Genomic DNA, 18586 nt, shown 5'->3' with positions numbered 1-18586 from the left:
CTCTCTCCATTACTAATTCTTTCTATCCTTCATTCAAATGGCTAGTACATACAAGGCATGGTTCAAAGGCAAAGCTCTTGCCCTGAAAGCTTCCATATTAGAAAAGAGATAAAGAAGGTATGTTAAAGAAATTTGAAAAAATAAAGATATTTAAAATAAAGGGAGAAGAGGATAATGGGGGCTAAAATAGGAACAATCTCAAAATAGGTAACAAATAGATTTCCACCTCAATATCAGATTCCCCTTGCCTTCCTTTTTATTATCACTTGTCATTCTTACTGCAAGGACAAAGGACAGGCTTTAACATTTCTCACCTACTTAAATATCTCCCACAACAGATCCTATAAACCTTTGCTTTAGGGAAAGGGGATGTGGTCTTGCTAACTTGCCCCGGCTGGCCTGGAACTTGAACTCAGCCCCCAGAGTAGCTGGGATTACAGGCACATGTCAGGCCACCAGGCCCTTTGAAATATTTTTAGGTATTCTCATTGGGGCTACAACAGACTAAAGATCACGCGTTGAAGTCAAATTTCAAAAATCTGTGTTCCCAATTCCATTGAGACCAAAGTGAGTAACTTAACCCTCGTCACCCTATTTTTACCCAGGGAAAAAACGGTGATCATCCCTCCAGGGCCACTACAGGTAAAGGAGCCCATCCCAGCATGTGATACATCTCAGAATTAATACCCTCCCCTTATATTAGCTTAAGAACAGAGGCACAAAGCTTTCTGTTAATGAAATCCCACTACAACCAGTTTACTTTATGGTCTACAATCAAACAGACACGCTCAGCTGGCATGCTGGTCTTCTCTATGGTGAAGTCCCCTGGCCCTTCTGGATGCTCCTGCCTGCTTCTCTGTCTTGGCTTGAACTCTCCTCAACTGTCTTGGCATCCCCCACCCCACCACCACCCCCTCTCTCCAACCCCTCTCCCCACCCCCATAGCTGGGGATTAAACCTAGGGCTTTACCCATGCTCAGCAAGCCTCCTACCACTGAATATATACCCAGTCCTCTACTTAGAATGTCTTTGCATCCCAAATTCTCATTTTTAAAAGATTGTTGCTCATGAAAAGGATGAACTCTTTAGGTTCAAAGCAGTTTTAAATCTTAACACGGAGTGAGAGTAGGCACTCTATAGGAAAATCACTTTACATTTGGGACAATGTCAGGAGAGACAGCATAGGCAATTCTCATGGTTACTACAGGATCCTAGTCATTCTCTGGTGTGAATGCTAAAGATATTTGAAAGCCACAAAAATTTTTGTTTATGGCAGGTAAACAAGAGTGAAGCTAAGAGCGTCTTAGAGTCAGGCCTTTTCTTCAAAGGCATAGCATAGCTTCAGATTAAGGTATCTGCACAAGGCGCCAGCATGATTGTTTTCCTCTAAATACACAAAGTCAGTGTATTAGTCAGCTTTCTGTCACTATAACAAAATACTTGATTTAAAAAAGGAGGAAAGATTTATTGTGGCTCCCAGTTTCACAGGTTCTAGTCCACAGTCACTGGGCCCTGTTGCCTTTGGGGCCTGTGACAAGGCAGAACCTATTGATGGGAAACACAGTGGTGAAAAGTGCTCACTGGGAAGGGAGAGAGAGACCAAGGGACCAGCATCCCAACAAACCCTTTAAGGACACACTATACTGACACAACTTTCTTCCATTGGGCCCCACTTGCTTAAAGTTCCACCACCTACCAATAGTTTCACAGGCTGGCAACCAAGCCTTTAGCACGTAAGAATTTGGGGGACAGTCCAGCTCCAACCTATTACAGGCAAGCAACTACAAAACACTTGATGTACAAACACTTGAAACTTACAAGAGGTTAAAGTTTTAAAGTAATCTAAAAAGGAAGGCTGGTGCAATGCCTAAAACAAATATTTTTAAAAAGTAGGAAAAATATAAAACAAGGTCAACTTTTGTCTTCTCTCTCTAGAAAATAACCTTCAGACTATGAAGCTGAGAACATACACTGTCTAAAGTGAATTTTGAACATTCAACTCTAAACAAAGAGGGAATAAGTGTGGAGGAAATAAGTCTTCTGAATTCCCAGAAGACTATTAGTCTCAGAAATAATTATAGGATGTGAATGTTGAACAGCTCACTGCAAGGAATCCTGGTAAAGAGCTATCACAAGAACCCAAGATGGACCTGTTCCCTCCCTACCCCAAAAGCAAGGGTCTCTAGTACTAGCAGGAAAAGAGCCTAGGTGACCTGGAGCAGACTCCTGGGGGGCAAGTGAACAGCAGACATCACCAGCAGCCAGCAAGGCACACAGAGCATGCCCAAGAACACCTGCCCATGTCCTGTCTTTGAAGTTGGGATGGGTACTTGTGTACTGTTTCCCCCCTCCACCAAAAAGCAGTGAACAGGTCTGTTAGATCTGTTCTCTTCTGTTTTGTTAACTAATGATTTGGAAACTCTGGCGTATAATTACTAAATATAAACTGGGAATCAGAAAGATCTTTAATGTAATAAATTATTCAAGATATATGTAAAATCCTGCCCATGCCTGTGCACAATGGGTACTCATAAGTAAGTTTTCATCCACTGATAGGGTCACCTGACTAGGGAAATGCCTCAGACTCAAAAGAGCTATCTCCTTACAGAAAGAAATCTGCATTTGAATGCTACTGGCATCACATCTTCTTGATCTGCCAATCTAGTAATCTTAGATGGATCAATAAGGACACATTTGTTTCACTCTCTGATAAGAGTCTCTATGTTTACTGCACTCCTCCAGCCCAGCATAGCAGTCCTCACAGAAGTCCGATCCTTCAGAAACACCAGGTCCACTGAGCTATGTTGAGATAGGAGGAGCTTGAAGTGATATGGACCAGAGGGGCCTGGTTTTAGATCTGTTATTCTCTGTTCTGATAACTAATGATTTGGAAACTCTGGGGTATAATTACTAAACATAAAGAACCTGGGAATCAGAAAGATCTTTAGTATAATAAATTATTCAAGATATATGTAAAAGCCTGCCCCCAAGTTTTAGAAGTAGCTATGTGTTATGGTTTGGATCTGGATTGTCCCTCAAAGGCTCATGTGTTGAAGGCTTGGTCCCCCAAAGCAGCAATGTTCAGAGATGGAGTTTTGGGGGAAATGATGGATCATGAGGGCTCTAACCTCCTCAGTGGCTTAATAATTTGATGCTATTGCTGGAAAGTGATGGAAACTGTAGAAGTGAGCCCGAGTTAAAGTAGTAGGAACTTGGGGTTATGCTATAGGCAACTACATCTTGTCTCTGGCCTCTTCCTGTTCTTCTCTCTCTGCTTCCCAACTGCCAGGAGGTAAGCCGCTTTCCTCTGCCCCCACTTCTGCCATGATATTCTGCCTCACCTTAGGCCAGGAGCAATGAAGTCAGCCTGCCATGGACTGAAACCTCTCAGACCATATGACAAAGTAAACATGTGTTCTTTAAGTTGTTTTTCTCAGGCACTTATCACAGCAATGAAAAGCCAACTCACATAATAACTCAGTGGATTCAAGGACATTAAAAACATCCCTGCCTTCAAGAACTAATGCTATATTGGTGTGTACAGCTACAAACTCTTTGCTTGTATTATCTGCTTGAATCCCAACATCTCCATGAGATAGTCAAGGAAAGCATTATTTATAAAAGAAACGGGTGTGAGAGCAGGATGTGAGCTGTAAAACCTACGCCACTATTATCACCCTACTTTACAGAAAGGGAAAATCCACTCGCCAAAGCAAAGGATTGGAACCCTCCATCTGCAGGAAGATGCCTCATCTGCCTCACCAGGTCCTTACATTGACCAAAGCAAAAGGAATTAATGCTTTGAAGCCAAACACAGGAAGTGAGTTAACCCCACCATACCTGCTAGGTTAACGGTATCTGTGACATTACTATGGTCCATTCCGAGAAATGCATTTTAAAACAGGACACAGAGAAACTAACATCAGTTTCTAGAAAAATCAAATTGGGTAGCAAAAGGATTAGAAAAATCAAGATACAGCCCACTAGGAGAAACTGGCTAACCAGAGGTGGCTATATACCACCTAGAAGGAACCTGGAGGGGGTAGAAGAACCAGGCGAACTACCATCTAAATATTTAGATGTAAGCCATACAGAAGTGGGAGTTGATTTACTCTGAATGCCATGGAGGACAGACCCAAATAAACATGTAGAAATTCCAGGGAAATGGATTAAAAGCAAAGAGGAATGAAGAAATACCCTGGGAGCACCAAAGGAGCACAGGTGGGAGGATGAACTTTGCAAAGGCTGGAAAATGACTCTCTGGTAAAAAGGCCGGCCAGTCCTGAGTTTTAGAAATCTATAAGATTTTGCTGAAAGGACCTAGCTGAAGCCCCATAGGTAAAGTGAGTGAAAACAGAGATGCTCTTCAAGTTGCGTTTTCTTTGTTCCACCATTAGAATATATACCCCACATTCCTAGCTAGAGGTGCCAGCTTTTCGCTAGTGTCTAGATTCCCAAGCACTTGATGCTTCAGCGGGACTCTGGGTGCATGGTAGGACTGAAGTCACTCTGGAACGTGGAGGCTGCACCCATTTCAGTATCTTGGGAATGTTCATATATTCATTCCTCATCAATTCTTCAGGAAGCTCCTCAGAGTATGGGTCCTCACAGTCAACCGTGACTTGAGGAGGACACGAAGTCCACCTCACCATTGTGAGCCCAGGAGTCAGCTGTGTTGACCCGGGAAATCTTCCGCAGGCTCATGTCACTGACCAGTTCGTGTGCTCCCTTCAGCCCACCAGGAAATGGAGCCAGAACACCATACCACTCCCTTACCGAGAGCTACATAGAGGACAAGCGGTGGTGGGGAGGCCAAGAAGAAAGGGCCTCACAGCACTGACAGTCAGTCATGGGTAATTCTGGAGCTCCTCTAGGGTACCCAGATCTAGATCTAAGACCACGAATGCCTTTTTGGCTTCCTACAAAGAAGTCCATCCATTTGAGGGAGATGGCTTTCCACAACCAGCTACAGAGCCTGAAACATCTCATTTTAAATGCAGGACAGATGCTACTAGTGGGATTACACAGAAGTCTTGCAAATATATTAACTCTACAAGATAACACCACATTTTTTTCCTCCACCAAAATTAAAGATATCAAGTTTCCATTAAATAGTAGGATGGAATTTCCCATTTTTTTAAAATTTGTACTCTACTTATGAAATGGTATATAAAGACAAGATACTTTCTGAGGCCTTAAGTAAAGGGCTTTGGGCTTATTTTTATTTAATGGTATCATGTGAAAAAAGATTAAATCAGTGTTAAGGTTCACACACCGACATGCCACCAAATCCTACACAAATGCTACCCAAAATAGGTTAGATGCATCCTATTGTCTAAGCTTCTTACCCACCAAGACAAATAAATAAATAATAAATTATAAGATTTACAGAATTCCTGGGGAGAGTGGGGAGCCTGAACAAAGGCTCCCTTTTCAGTCCTGAAGCTGGACACTGATGAAGCACCCTACATCAATAGTAAGGGCAACTCCACTTTTCACCTGATTGTAATGCAATCTGAAAACATGAAACAGGAAAGAATGAGTTCCCCAGAAGCACTGTGCCTTCCGTCCGTGTTATATGCAACACAAAGGTCTCTAGGAGATGATGTGGCAAAGGCCTACTATAGACAACCAGGCACCAACATAATAAACCCAGCTTCCCATCCCTTCCACAACAAGAGCCAAGGGAGTCAATGGGCAGAGAGAACAAGTATCTGGGCTACAAAGCGGCCTTCATAGGACTCAGCAGAGAGAAGCTGCAGAATCAACAGTGTATACACTACATGCAGGCATCAGCCCAGGTCATCTCTTCCTGCTGCTTACCTCATTTGCTCCAGAATACCAAGGTCAGGAGCAAAGTAACACCTCCATTTCACATGAGAAGAGGAACACAGCAAGGCAAAGGACACATTCTCTTTCCATCAGTTCTGCGTTTCCACAGTCCTCTTCTTTACCTTCCCCTGCTAACCCTGTTCCCCTTCCCTTTACTGACTCTCCTATAGGCCCAGGCTAACCCATCTTGACTGGACCTGCTGCTAGCCTCAAACACCGACCTGCTTCTCTTATGTCATGCCAACTCCTTCCATTTCCTCATTTAGTATTCCCTCCTAACACTCTGGAAATCTGTTCCATTGAAGATGATCTCTCAAAAGGTCACCAGTGACTGCTCAGCAGACACCTCCAGTAACCCTTTTCCAGTCCTCCTGGCCTCCCTGTAGCACCAGTGCTTCCTAGGGGGCCCCTCCATCTCTTCTTTCCTCAGCCTTTTGTTAAAGGATACTCTCTTGGGGCTTCACCCTCTGGCCTGCTCTCTCCAGATTAAGTACCCTTTTTCTCTTCCCCTCAAAAGACATCAATTCTCCCTAAGCTCTGGCCTAGGATTAAAATGGTTAGGAAAATGGGCTCTGGAAACTGCTTCCTTGGGTTAAAAATCTGATCTCCGCTGTATACCAAGTTTTCTCTGCTATAAACCAGACATCACTAATGGCACTCACACAGCAGGGTTAACTCATGTACTCTACTAAGAACTTGGTGAATGTCAACACGGTCCTATCTATGCTTCACTGGCCATTTCTAACCAGATACTGGAAAGATTTCCTCCTTCAAATTGAACACAACTGTCTCTAAGTATCAAGGAGAGATTGGATCCAGCACAACTATCCCATGAAAACCAAAATACACAATGCTCAAGTCCTTTACCTAAGGCAGTAATTAAAATAGTATTTATGCTGGGTGCAGTGGTGCAGTTTGTAATCCCAGTGGTTCCAGAGGCTGCGGCAAGAGGATCACGAATTCAAAGTCAGCCTTCTTCTCTTTCCCCTCAAAGACAGCAGTTCTCAAAGCCAGCCTCAGCAACTTAACAAGGCCCTAAACAACTTAGCAAAGCCCTGTTTCACAATAAAATAAAATAAAATAAAAAGGGCTGGGGATGTAGTTCAAAGGTAAAGCATCTCTAGGTTCAATCTCCAAAACCAAAATAAATAAATAAAAATAGTATTTCCACATAACCTCTGTACATGTACACTAGGCAGGTGCTTGACTTCTGAATTCCATTTAGCCTCCCTCTCCTATTCTTTAAATTATTTCTAGATTACTTATAATACCCAATACGATGTAAATGCTCTATAAACATTTTTATCTTTATCTTATTTATTTTTAATGTGGTGCTGAGGATCAAACCTAGTGCCTCATGCATGTGAGGTAAGTGCTCAACCACTGAGCTACAAGCCCCTCTAAAAACTTTTGTTATACTGTGTTGCTTAAGGAATAATCAGGGGGAAGTTTGTACATTTAAAAATTATTATTTTGTTTTTAATATTTACAATCTGCATTTGGTTGAATCCACAGATGTAGAACCTTCAAAGATGAAGGACTGACTATATGTCATAAAAGCCAATTACTTCAAACTGTTTGGTTGCCATTTTGATGCTGCCTTAAGCTTTCCACTTGAAGAACTATTTATATTATCAAATAATCTATAAAGGAGGTAACCTCACCCCTTCCCACTGCCAGCTCCCACATAAATCTGATAGAGGTGAGATGGAACAGGGATTACAGATGTCAGTGACTCAAGGCATTCTTAAAAAAAAAAAAAAAAAAAACCCCAAAGCAAGAGACTTAAACTTTGACAAGGCCACTTGGATATAATTTTGGACTTTTTAAAAAAAATCATCCAAGGAGATCTTTCTCCTCTTTGACATCCTTGATAATAATTATAAATAGATTTTTCAAAAGAGCAATTTGATAATACCTAATGACACCAAAGTGTTAGGTCCAGAGTTCTACACTTTTGCACATAAATACTTTGAAAGAAATATCCACCAATAGGGATGTGGTTAATAAATGCTGAAAATTCAAACAGATTGTAATTCTGTTTCTAAAATGATTGATAACTCAGTTATACAAGTGGTTGGAGTGGGGGTGAGAAAGAAGATTCTTTCTTTTTCTTTTTTTACATTTTGGCACTGTTTACACTTTTTACAACAATTATTCCATTCACAAAATGATGATACAAAGAAAGATTTTCATAAGCAAGGAAGATGACAGGCAGAGGTAACCTGTCCAAAAGTTGTAGGCTCAGCAGGAATCTGGACCCAGATCTGGCTCCAAAGTCTGACTCTTTTCCACCACTGGCTGCTCCCCCCACCCCCATCTCCATCCCCACCAAACCCCTGTAGCCCTCTGCCCAGCCTAGGCAGGAACTCCACAACTGTGCCATATGCAAATCTTAAGAACAACAAGCAGTGAGAGTGGCCAGCTTAGGCTCTGGGGCTGAGCAAAAACTCCTTTTCAATTCATGAAGAAATTAAGGGAGAGCAGATCCCAAAACACCTCTACATACTGGAGTGCGGGGGTGCTGAGGTGGGAGGATCCCTAGGAAGTTAGAGACTAGCCTGGGCAACATAGTGAGACACTGTTGCAAAAATAATAGTAACAATAAAGTGGCTACCACTATTGATACATAGTATCACTGTGGATACTTTGAACATGTACAAATGAACATGTTGCCAAGTTAAAGAGCACTGATTCAGCGCACCTGAATCTGCAGTCTCAAAGGTCTTTGCCAGCATGGTTCAAAAGCTCATAAGATTATTTGGCAGAGATGTCTCAGACTAACCCCTCTAAAAACTAGCCTCCTGCCACATAGTTGGAAGATTCTGTAAGACCAACTGCAGGAAAGGCTGTTCCACAACCTGTGAAAAGATAAAGAGAAGGGGAAAGAAGTCAAGACCAAAGAAGAAAGTTAAAAATGAAAAGCTGGCCAGGCAAGGTGGCTCACACCTATAATCCCAGCAGCTTGGGAGGCTGAGGCAGGAGGATCACAAGTTTTCAAAGCCAGTCTCAACAACTTAGCAAGGCACTTAGCAACTCAGCAAGACTGTGTCTCTAATAAAATATAAAAAAGGGCTGAGGATGTGGCTCAGTGGTTGAGCACTCCTGTGTTCAACTCCCAGCGTGCGTGCGCGCATACACACACACACACACACACACACACACACACAAAATGGCTGGATGGCAAGATACATGCCAGTGTGTGAACACAGTGGGGAGTGAAGGGTTTTTAATACAACATTCAGGTCTCTGAAGAAAGGTAATGGTAAACCAGGACCAAACTTCAGAGCATTCCCATTCAGGGGAAGGCATCTAGCTACACGTGGGCTGAGGAGCAGCCCAAGGGTTCCAGCTCTGCTGCTTTGGGGCAGGGACCCCCAAAAGCTCACAATATGAGGTTTCCTGTACACGTGTGCTTTCTATACTTGATCAGTAGTGTGATATAATTGTTGTTTCTATTTTTGCATTCAAAGTAGAATCACATGTTTGAATTAACCAACAGTAAGAGAGATTTGCCACACATGGAACTCATTATTTTCTCTCCTATTTCCTCCCACGTGAAACAAAAGGAGAGAGGAAAGTGCAACAATGAAGCTTATACTATAGCCACTGGTGCAGCCTGTGCAACACCAAGGAGGGCTGAGAAGCTGCGGATAAAGAAGAAGGAAAGACCAGTGTCCAAAGATTCAGAGAAGAGAAGAAACAAGGCAGGAATCTCAGTCAGTTCAGTCCAGTTATTTCACAGCTATTTTTCCCTTAAAAAATTCTTAAGGAGAGACAGGGAAGTAACTATCCATGCTTAGGTTAGGACTAGCCAGAAAAGTTCTTGCTAACACAAAGGGATTCTACAATTTCCCCATCTTCCCAGAGACTGCAGATGCTTTAACTAAGAGTTACAGCCACACCCTAAAACTTCCCAGTCCTAGGGGCAGAGAGAAGATACAGAGGAAACTCCCTCCCTGCCTCATGAAGGCAAACCAGGAATGTACTCTCTAAGCATAGAGTTGCTTCACAGGCATTGAGGTAGAGACTTTAGCTTCATAAAAACATTTAAAACTGAAAGCTTCCAGTAACAAGCAAGATGCAAACACTCAAAGGTACAAAAAGTTTACCAGTGAGCTGAGAAGGAAAACAGCCCTATATAATCAAGATATGAAAGATTATCTTGTTTAAGAGGAATCAACCTTTTAGGAAAAAAAAAAAAAAAAAAAAAAAAAAGCAGAAGATTACCATGCCCAAATCAAAGACTCAGGCTTTATAGAAAGTTCCATTTGTTAAGGGTAATGTGGACACAAGGGAGCACTAGCAGAGATCCTGGGGTTTCACTGTGAAATGCATCACAAGCTGTCAGGTAGTAAAATCCTGGATAAGGACACCAAGGGCAGATCACATTCCTGACACAAAAGTGAAACACCATTGCACTGGTCCTCTACCTGCCAGAAGCCTCACTCACATAAAACAGATCTGAAAATGAATGTTCAGCTTCTGGAGATAGCATCAATAATTGCAAGATAAACAAAGCTCAGAAAACAAGACAAAACCTATAAGCAGAGAGCCAGCCAGCCAGCAAAGTTGAACAATGGTTATTTTTATATGATCTGCATTTTTGGTTCCAGGCATTACTCTAAACACTTTGAATGAATTATCTTCATTATCTATTTCTCCCAACAACCCTGTCAAGGTGAGCATTACCATATATTCACTTCACAGATGAGACACACACAGGTTGTCACTGGCCCAAAGATGACATTAAGACAGAACCAGGATTCCCACACAGTCACTGTGTTCGTAGCCACTGACAAGAACAATGGATGAGAGCAGCCATAACATCTTCCAGTTCACAGGGATTCATGTGGTGATGGTGGTGTGTGTGCGTGCTTTGCAGTACTGGCAACTGAACCCAGGGCACTTTACCACTGACCTATACCCCAAGCCCTTGTTATTTTTTTGAGACAAGGTCTCACTCAGTTACCCAGGCTGGCCTCAAATTTGCAACCTTCCTGTCTCCGTCTCTCTAATAGCTGGGATTACAGGTGTGCTTTATTTTCATAAAGCTTGCAAGATATGTCTGCATTTATTACAATGAGGACCTCAAAAACTGTATAAGCCTGAGTCTGCCTGATTTCTGCTCCAGAAATCCTTAACAATAATCTAAAGGTACAAGAAAACATGATTAACAGTAAGAGTTCACTTATAGCTAGAAAATGTGTTCAGAATTAAGGAAAACCAACACACCAGCCATAGGAGGCTAATGTCTAGAATAAGGGAGAACCTGCCAAAAATTCTAAGGACAAGCTTTCTCCCACTACCACCTAGCTAGCCATGATGAGAAGGAATGTATAGTATTTGCTCACTCTCCTTGATAAAAGGGTAAAAACATATTGAAAAAACAAATAAACCCATTCAATTGTGCTTTTTTTTTTTAAAAGTCAGATAATATTAATCATAGCTCATTATTAAGTGGGGTGGGTAGGTTGGGGGTGGGTAACCACTCACTAATCCTGAAAGAGAAACAGGCATAGGGGAAAAAAGAGTATATTATCTCTGGCGGACGGTAGTATTGGGAATGTCTTCACTGTGAAACCTATTTCTGAAATCTATCTAAAAAAGTGGATAGAGGCAGAAAGTATAATTTCCACAAAGCGGGGATACAAAAAGCTGTAGATCTCAGGACATTTGAGCACAAGGATCCTCATTAAAATTCCAAAGTCTGAATGAGTACTAGAGGAAGCATGGCACCTCTTCAAATGTCAGCAAAGTGTATATTCTTTATCTGCTTTGATCAAAACAGGTTAAAAAATAAATAAACAATAACAACAACAACAACAACAACAAAACCCAAGCAGACAAAATTCAATGGCCAGTCCCTGCCTGGAGCAAAGATCCTGACCTGGGAAATCCCTTCTCTGGCAGTCCTCTGGGAGACTGCCTTGCAGAAGGACCCTCCACCACTTCTCCCTAACTGAGGAGTCTAGGAAAGAACCCATACAAATCAGCAACAAAGACAGAATTATCAGTGATAAAATGTTAATGTAATCTTAAAATGAAATGCTTAAGAAAAACAAACTATAAAAATTATTGTGACCTGCAAAAGTATCCTACATACACTATAGAATTGTCTTATGCAGAATACTTTAACAGGGTTAATTTTTAGTTTCTAAAGATCTCAAATTCCTTTCATGGTAGATAAATCCATTAAATCAACAAATGTTTATTGAGCAACTACCATGTGCCAGATTATATAATAAAATATAGACCTTGAAATATATCAGTGAATATCTCTAGTGGGAAGAGATGGAACAATAAACAAAAATATTTTTTAATTCTATGCAATTTTTTAAGGATACTGGCACTCCACCTTAAGATATAATTTATAGCTGGAGTCACTTTGTGTTTACTCTCACTCAGCTGTGCAGAAAGCTGGGAGGAACTTGTAGGGCACCAGTTTATTAATATAAATGGAACACTTACTCTATGATTGTTTAACTTGTTCTTCAATGACTTAACACTTGAGTAATATGTCTTCCAAAGTGGTTTTCAGGTGGTTAGGAATATAATTTTGTAACCAACAAGGTTCTGCAAGCAGCTACTTTGCTCAAATAAGATATTTCATGTGAACAGAAGACTGTAAGAATGTATAATCCAATTTCACTTTTTTTAACACTTCAATTAGCCTCCTCCCCGAAAACATACTGAGGAAAGGCCATTTGAGGTCCCCTGCAAAATCCTTTCCACCCCAATTTATTTCCTCTACTTTCCCTGAGACCTATAAGAAGAGTTCCTGTAACATTGGCCCTGACTGGTGAAGGCATGCTTCCTTGCATCTTCAATTTTCGGACATATCCTGACTCCAACATTTTGTTTACAGCCAACTGTCAGGAAATGTTGTGCTTCTCCTGAGAACATTTTACGTTTTGTTGTTATTGTTGTTGTTTTCATAGCTTATTAGGCACAGAGCTGATTCTTTTTTGTATTTAGGCCCCAAGAAGCATTTAAGGGCCTGGCTCAACTTTCATGATATAAAGCATATCACTTTATGAGTATTTTCATCCTCCAAGAAATGATCTGAAAAGCTTCTACTCTCTCCTTGGTCTTCTTATGGTACTTTGTAGATTGTAAAGCATTGGTCCTTTTGTTGTTGTCTTCTTTTGTAGTTATTAAAAGAGACTTTGTACATATTCTAGGTTAAAGGAATCAAGTTTCTTGGACTGGTTTCAACATCTTCTTGCTTCATTAAAAAAAAAAAAAAAGTTAATTTGTACATTAAGCTAGATATCATCAACTCAACCAGAAAAATGTCTCAAGTTTAAAGATTTTTCCTGAAATGATGTTGATTAAAAATATTTAAGATCAAAGCCTCCTTTAATTTATTGATGAACTGCTTTCACAGCTAAATTGCATAAAGATCAAGGCTTATTAATATAAACTGGACCCTTAGAGGTGGCAGAGACAAATCCAATAAATGTAATACTGAAACTAATTTTCTATTACTGAGTTAATAGTTACAATATAGCAATTAAATAACTTAAAACTTAAGTCAGATGCACCTCAACAATGCAGTGATTTGGGGGTGGTAACTATTTTTCTCCCCATTTTACAGTTTAGGAAACCAGATGACCATAAACAATTTACCAATGCCATACAAGGCAGTAAGTTGGGGGGGGGGGTACTAGAACCCACATTTGCTTGATTCAAAGTCTACTCTACATTGCCTCCCCAAGATGTTTATGCTTGTTTCCCTCATTAAATGAGGTTTTTAAGAAAAATAAGTCTGACATTTAATCAACACATGAATTATGCAATAAACAAGCAGCAAGACGGAATTGAAAGGTGCCCAAGCCAAGCAACGTCAAAGTTCATGTTTCTATATAGCCACTCTTGTATCCAACAGTCCTAAACCATTAGTTGAAATGTAACCCCTGACATAAAAGGGTAGCAAGCATGGATATTTGGTTTCCATTGCCTAGATTAGAAATAGCACTACACAATTAATCACAATATCCAGAAATGACGGGTGTACAACAAAAATAGAGAGAAGGGGCAAATAATAGTGACTTGTGGTAGAACAAGTCTAAGTCCTTCACTAAACTAAGACATAGTTTTTAGGATTGAAATTCTTAGAATATTCCAACTTTGTGATCCTGAGCCCATCACACCCTTTCTGAGCTTCAGCATCCTGATTTGTAATGATTCAGGATAATCCCAGCAGTATTCCCCACCTCACAGGGTTGGTTGCTCTGCTGTTAAGATCAAAAGACTTCCTATGAAAGGATACTGTATGAAAGGACCACATTAATGAAAGGGGTTATTAAAAAGTGGGTTTGGTGCTTAAAGGGATAATCCCACAGCCTTTATAGCTAATTTTCCAAAGTTTCGGGAAACTGAGGTTTTACTGTTTTTATTCTTTTAAAACATTTATGATTATAGTGATCTAGCCTCAGTCTGTGCATTTCTTAGGGGTCTGCTCAATAAGAAGTAGAAGGGCAGAAGCCGCTACCTTAGTCAGCAAAAAGAAAACTAATTTGGATATTAACATCCAAGAAGTCAGTCATCTGAAGGACAGCCAAAGTTATCAGTACCTTATTTACAATACAAAGGTAAAGAGGCTTAACTGCTCCCAGTTGGAAAATCACCAGAGGAATTAAAATTAGTGTATACACGGAGTGAGGGGATTGCTTCCAACACTTTAGACATGCTGATTCCCTCCAAGGTTTCCTAAAGTTGGTTTGTAAACTTTGGTAGGAAGGTTCAATACTTAGCAACAAAGTTTTCAGCTGATGAGGTGATGAGGTGAGTACTCAATCATAAAAGAACCACTCACAAAACAGTTTAGAAAAAAAAAATGTTTTCTATCATGGGCAACATATTTAAAAAGGTAAAACAACTCAAGAATTCAACTTTACATACACGGGACTCAAAAATCAACTCCTTGTTCCAAAGAGTGTTCAAAATCTATTGGCTGATTAGAATGCGGGAGAGAAGATTCACAATTCTTGCTTGGGTTTGACAACGGTGCGCTTCGTTACCTCTTTGTAATTCACACCGCGGACACCCGCAGCCCTGGGATGTTACAGCTCTGCCAACGCCAGTGTATTCTACCAGCGGTGGGACGGTGCGGTGGCAATCCTGACATGCCTGGGCTCCCGGGAGGTTAATGGGAATTAAACCACAGCAGCCCTCCTTTGTGGCGCTTTGGCCGGAACAGCAGAAAGAAGACAATGAGCGGTCTGTGCGCAGTTCCACGCCGATTGGCTAGTCTCTCCCCCCCAGAAACCCCTTATGTCATGGGCTTGGAATGCAGGCAGGGAGGAAGGAAGGAGAGGATTTGGGGAGGGGGACGCCTCTCATCTCTTTCCCAGGCCAAAAGTCCCAAAGATAAACCCGACGCATTCTTATGCTCAGAGGCAAAGCCGAGTGTCACCAAATCTCAGACACTTCAAATTATAACCCGTTTCAGCAAATAAACCCTTCACAAAAGCAACCCACAAATATACTCTTTGATATCTTCGACAGTCTCTGGTACTACAAACTTCTCAGGGTTTTACAAAAAGTCTCAAGTCTACAGCAGATACCACTCCCAAAGCAGCGCTCTCAAGGCTTTGTCTCGGTTTCCTACAGAAGAAATAATTTGCCCCAAGGTACATGGATCGGCTCCCGATCTTCTGGGGGGCCCAGGGGTCTACGCTACGCTCAGGTCTCCCGCCCCAGTAGATGGCGAGGAACAATGAGGGGCCCCCTTTGGCCACGTAACCGGCCTAACTTCGCTCAAGGCACAATTCGGTGGGGAAGGAGGGGGTCGAGGTGGGAGGAGGCACAGGGTCCGAGCGGACGGTGGGGGAGCCTGCGGCTGCAAGCTGGGTCCCAGGAGCGCGGACAGGCCCCGCCTAAGAGCGAATGACCACGCAGGAGCGCCCTCTTCCCAAAGGGGCGCAACCTACAGCCACCGAACAGCCCCCGCAGCCAGAGAGGCCGGCGCTGCGGGATTCCAGACACCCGGGAGCCCACAGCCCTCCGCTAGTCCCGGCCCTCGGCGCAGGAACAAAGCCAGGAGAGCGCCCGGGAGCCAGCGCCTGGGGACAGGACGCGACGGGAACACGAAGCAACTCTCAGGCCGCCTCGACGTCCCCTCTCAGCGAAGCCAGAGGGCCAAGGCACTCAGGGCGACTCACGGCCCAGCGTCGTCCCCAATTGGTGGGGTGCCCCGGGCAGGGTCTCACCGCCCACCCGTCCCAGGCATACCTTGTTCTTAACCTCGGCCGAAAGCCCGTAGGAAGGGCCCTTGTTGAAGTGGGTCATGGTGGTTCGGATGGCGGGAAGAGGCTGCGTCGGGGTTCGGAAGTCTCTCGCACTCGGCTTCCCCGCTCTTGGCCCGGAGGAGTGGCCGCGAGAGAGATGCTCGGATCTCGCTCCTTTGGGCCGCGAAGAAGGCGCCCGGACTCGACGGTGGGGCGCGGGCGGTGCCTCGAAGACTCGGTCGGGCTGGAGCCTCCGGGTGCGCTTCGGAGTCGCGCTGGCCGCCTCTCTCGCTGCCGGCACCGCAGCTCGGCACGCACTGCCCCCAGCCTGCTCCCCCCGGGCTCTCGGGGATTGGCTCCCGAGCCCGACCAATGGAGGGCCGCCTCCTCCCGCCTCCCCGCGAGGGGGCGGTGCGGCCAGCTGAAGGGCAGCGGGCGCCGTCCTCCCTCCCCGCGCGGGGCCCGGGCCCCCGCCCCAGCCCCCGCCCCAGCCCTCACGCCACCGAGGCCCGCGACGAAGCGGCCCCTCCTCCTGGCCCGGCCCCGCGGGCTGGAAGCGGACGCTCCTCCGCCCCCGCGCTCGGCGCCTAGGGCTTCCGAGCCGCGGTGGTTCACAGCAACTTTCAGGCTTCGGCTGCTGTGTTGGGGGGCCCTCGGAGCTCAGACATGACCCACCCCGACTGGCCCGAGGCTGACCGCCATCCCTGTCTGCCTCCTCTCGGGATCCCAGCAGCCCAGATGGAAGAAGGCAGGGTCCCTCCGCAAACACCAAGAACAACCTGGGAACCCAGATGCCAGAAAAACGGAGGCCCTCCACTGACATCTACTTGTTCCTGCCTCACCTGGCAGCCTCCCACACCTGTTGGTCTGACTTCAGAAATGGTCAAGGTTCTTGGCCAAATTTAAGCTGGAAAATATGCCAAACCTGGGGCTTTTCAGGTCCTTGACATCAGGGGACCTCTTTGAATCAGGAGTTGATTGTATGGGAACAGATGTTCTTTAATGTTCTTTAATTCAAAGGAGCCTCCTTTTTTCTTTCCTTTTCTTTTTTCTTTTCTTTTTTTTTTTTTTCTTACCCTCCCTTTCTTCTGATCCAGAACTCATTTGATAGATGAGGAAGGGAAGGGAACATTCAACTCTGGCTTGGGAGCATGGCACTGTATTACACTATATGTCTGCTGAAGGTTATCCAATTAACTTGCCTCAAAGTACTATTAGGTGGACTTCGTACCCGTTTTAGAGGTGAGAAAGCTGAAACTCAGAGACCCCCAAGTATCCAGGTCAAATTCTACCACCTCCAAAACTTCACTCACTTCTTGCCATTGCTTTTTTGTGCACACCTAGGACTGGTTTCATTTCTCTGAATCCTAGTGTGAGAGCTTTGTTTGCCAAATTCCAACTGACGTGACAAAAGAGATCACCGTACCAGGTGTGGCAACCTGCTTGAAAACAGGAACCCAAATATCTCGCCATAGTTGAGCCACCCTGGAATAGAAATGACTAAGGCAGATTGAAAAGGAAAAGTACAACATTGCTAATTAACTTTGTAAGAGTTTTCCAGTGACTTTGGGAGATAGAACTTGAGGGAAGAGGGAGGAAGCAAATAAAGAGAAAAGTGAAATGCTTTATAAATGATTGGCTAATTGAGTCTGGAGGTAATAAGCATAATTAGGGCATTCTTTCCACACAAAGATATCACAATTGACCCACTATTTGTGGGGCAAGCAGTTTGGGCTGTTTTTCCAGTAGTGTGACAGTGGTGGTGTGACATACATAAAACCTCACCCACTTTTTTTCAATACCAGTGTGTGTGAGAAATGGCAGAGTCCAAATTCTGATCACAGTCCCCAACCTATAAAGCTTCCTGCAGCAAAGTAAGTCTGACACCTTCTGTTCCACAACAGAAATGGAAAGCACTGTCAAAATCATTGTAATCTACTTAAAAGTTATTCCTTACAGTATGTTCAAGAACTGTATTCTGGCGTGAAAAAACACAAATTTTGTTTAACAGGAGTTATCATTTAAGAAATAGAGTTTCAGGGGCTGGGGTTGTGGCTCAGCAGTAGAGCGCTCGCCTAGCATGCTCAAGACCCTGGGTTTGAACCTCAACACCACATAAAAATAAATAAACAAAATAAACGTATTGTGTACAACTAAAATAAAAATATTTTTTAAAAAGAAATAGAATTTCAGGTGGAGATGATGAAAAAGTTCTGAAGATGGACATTGGCAGTGGTTACACAATGTGCTTAACGCTGCTGTACACTTCAATAGGAACATTATTAATATTTGCTATATTTATTTGGTCAACTATTATCCTCCCCAAGGTACTTAAAGTTCTTTCTGACATTAGTATTGAAATGTATTTATTGTTGGCCCTATTGGATTCCACTAATGGTCTTGAGGCTTCCATCTTCTAGTTTACCTCATTGCATAGGAAAAAGTAATGCTATGTTTAAGAATAAAATGAGAAAGGATTTTAAAACTGGGGACAATTGCTAGGAGCCTTATTGAGGTAT

General features: G+C 43.1%; 1 protein-coding gene across 1 annotated transcript in view; it reads right to left on the bottom strand.

Moving 5' to 3' along the window:
- Positions 1–16394, bottom strand: part of Cnn3 (calponin 3) — a 30595-nt gene extending 14201 nt beyond the window's left edge. Inside the window, exon 1 of the mRNA XM_076863452.1 lies at positions 16072–16394. Within this exon, the coding sequence (XP_076719567.1) occupies positions 16072–16128 (57 nt within the window). The 5' untranslated portion in view covers positions 16129–16394. The remainder of the gene's footprint in view (positions 1–16071) is intronic.
- Between the last annotated feature and the right edge of the window lie 2192 nt (positions 16395–18586).

The sequence above is a fragment of the Callospermophilus lateralis genome, chromosome 7 (assembly GCF_048772815.1).
Source record: "Callospermophilus lateralis isolate mCalLat2 chromosome 7, mCalLat2.hap1, whole genome shotgun sequence".
NCBI classification, from domain to species: Eukaryota; Metazoa; Chordata; class Mammalia; order Rodentia; family Sciuridae; genus Callospermophilus; species Callospermophilus lateralis.
This window is presented reverse-complemented; position numbering and strand designations above follow the sequence as displayed.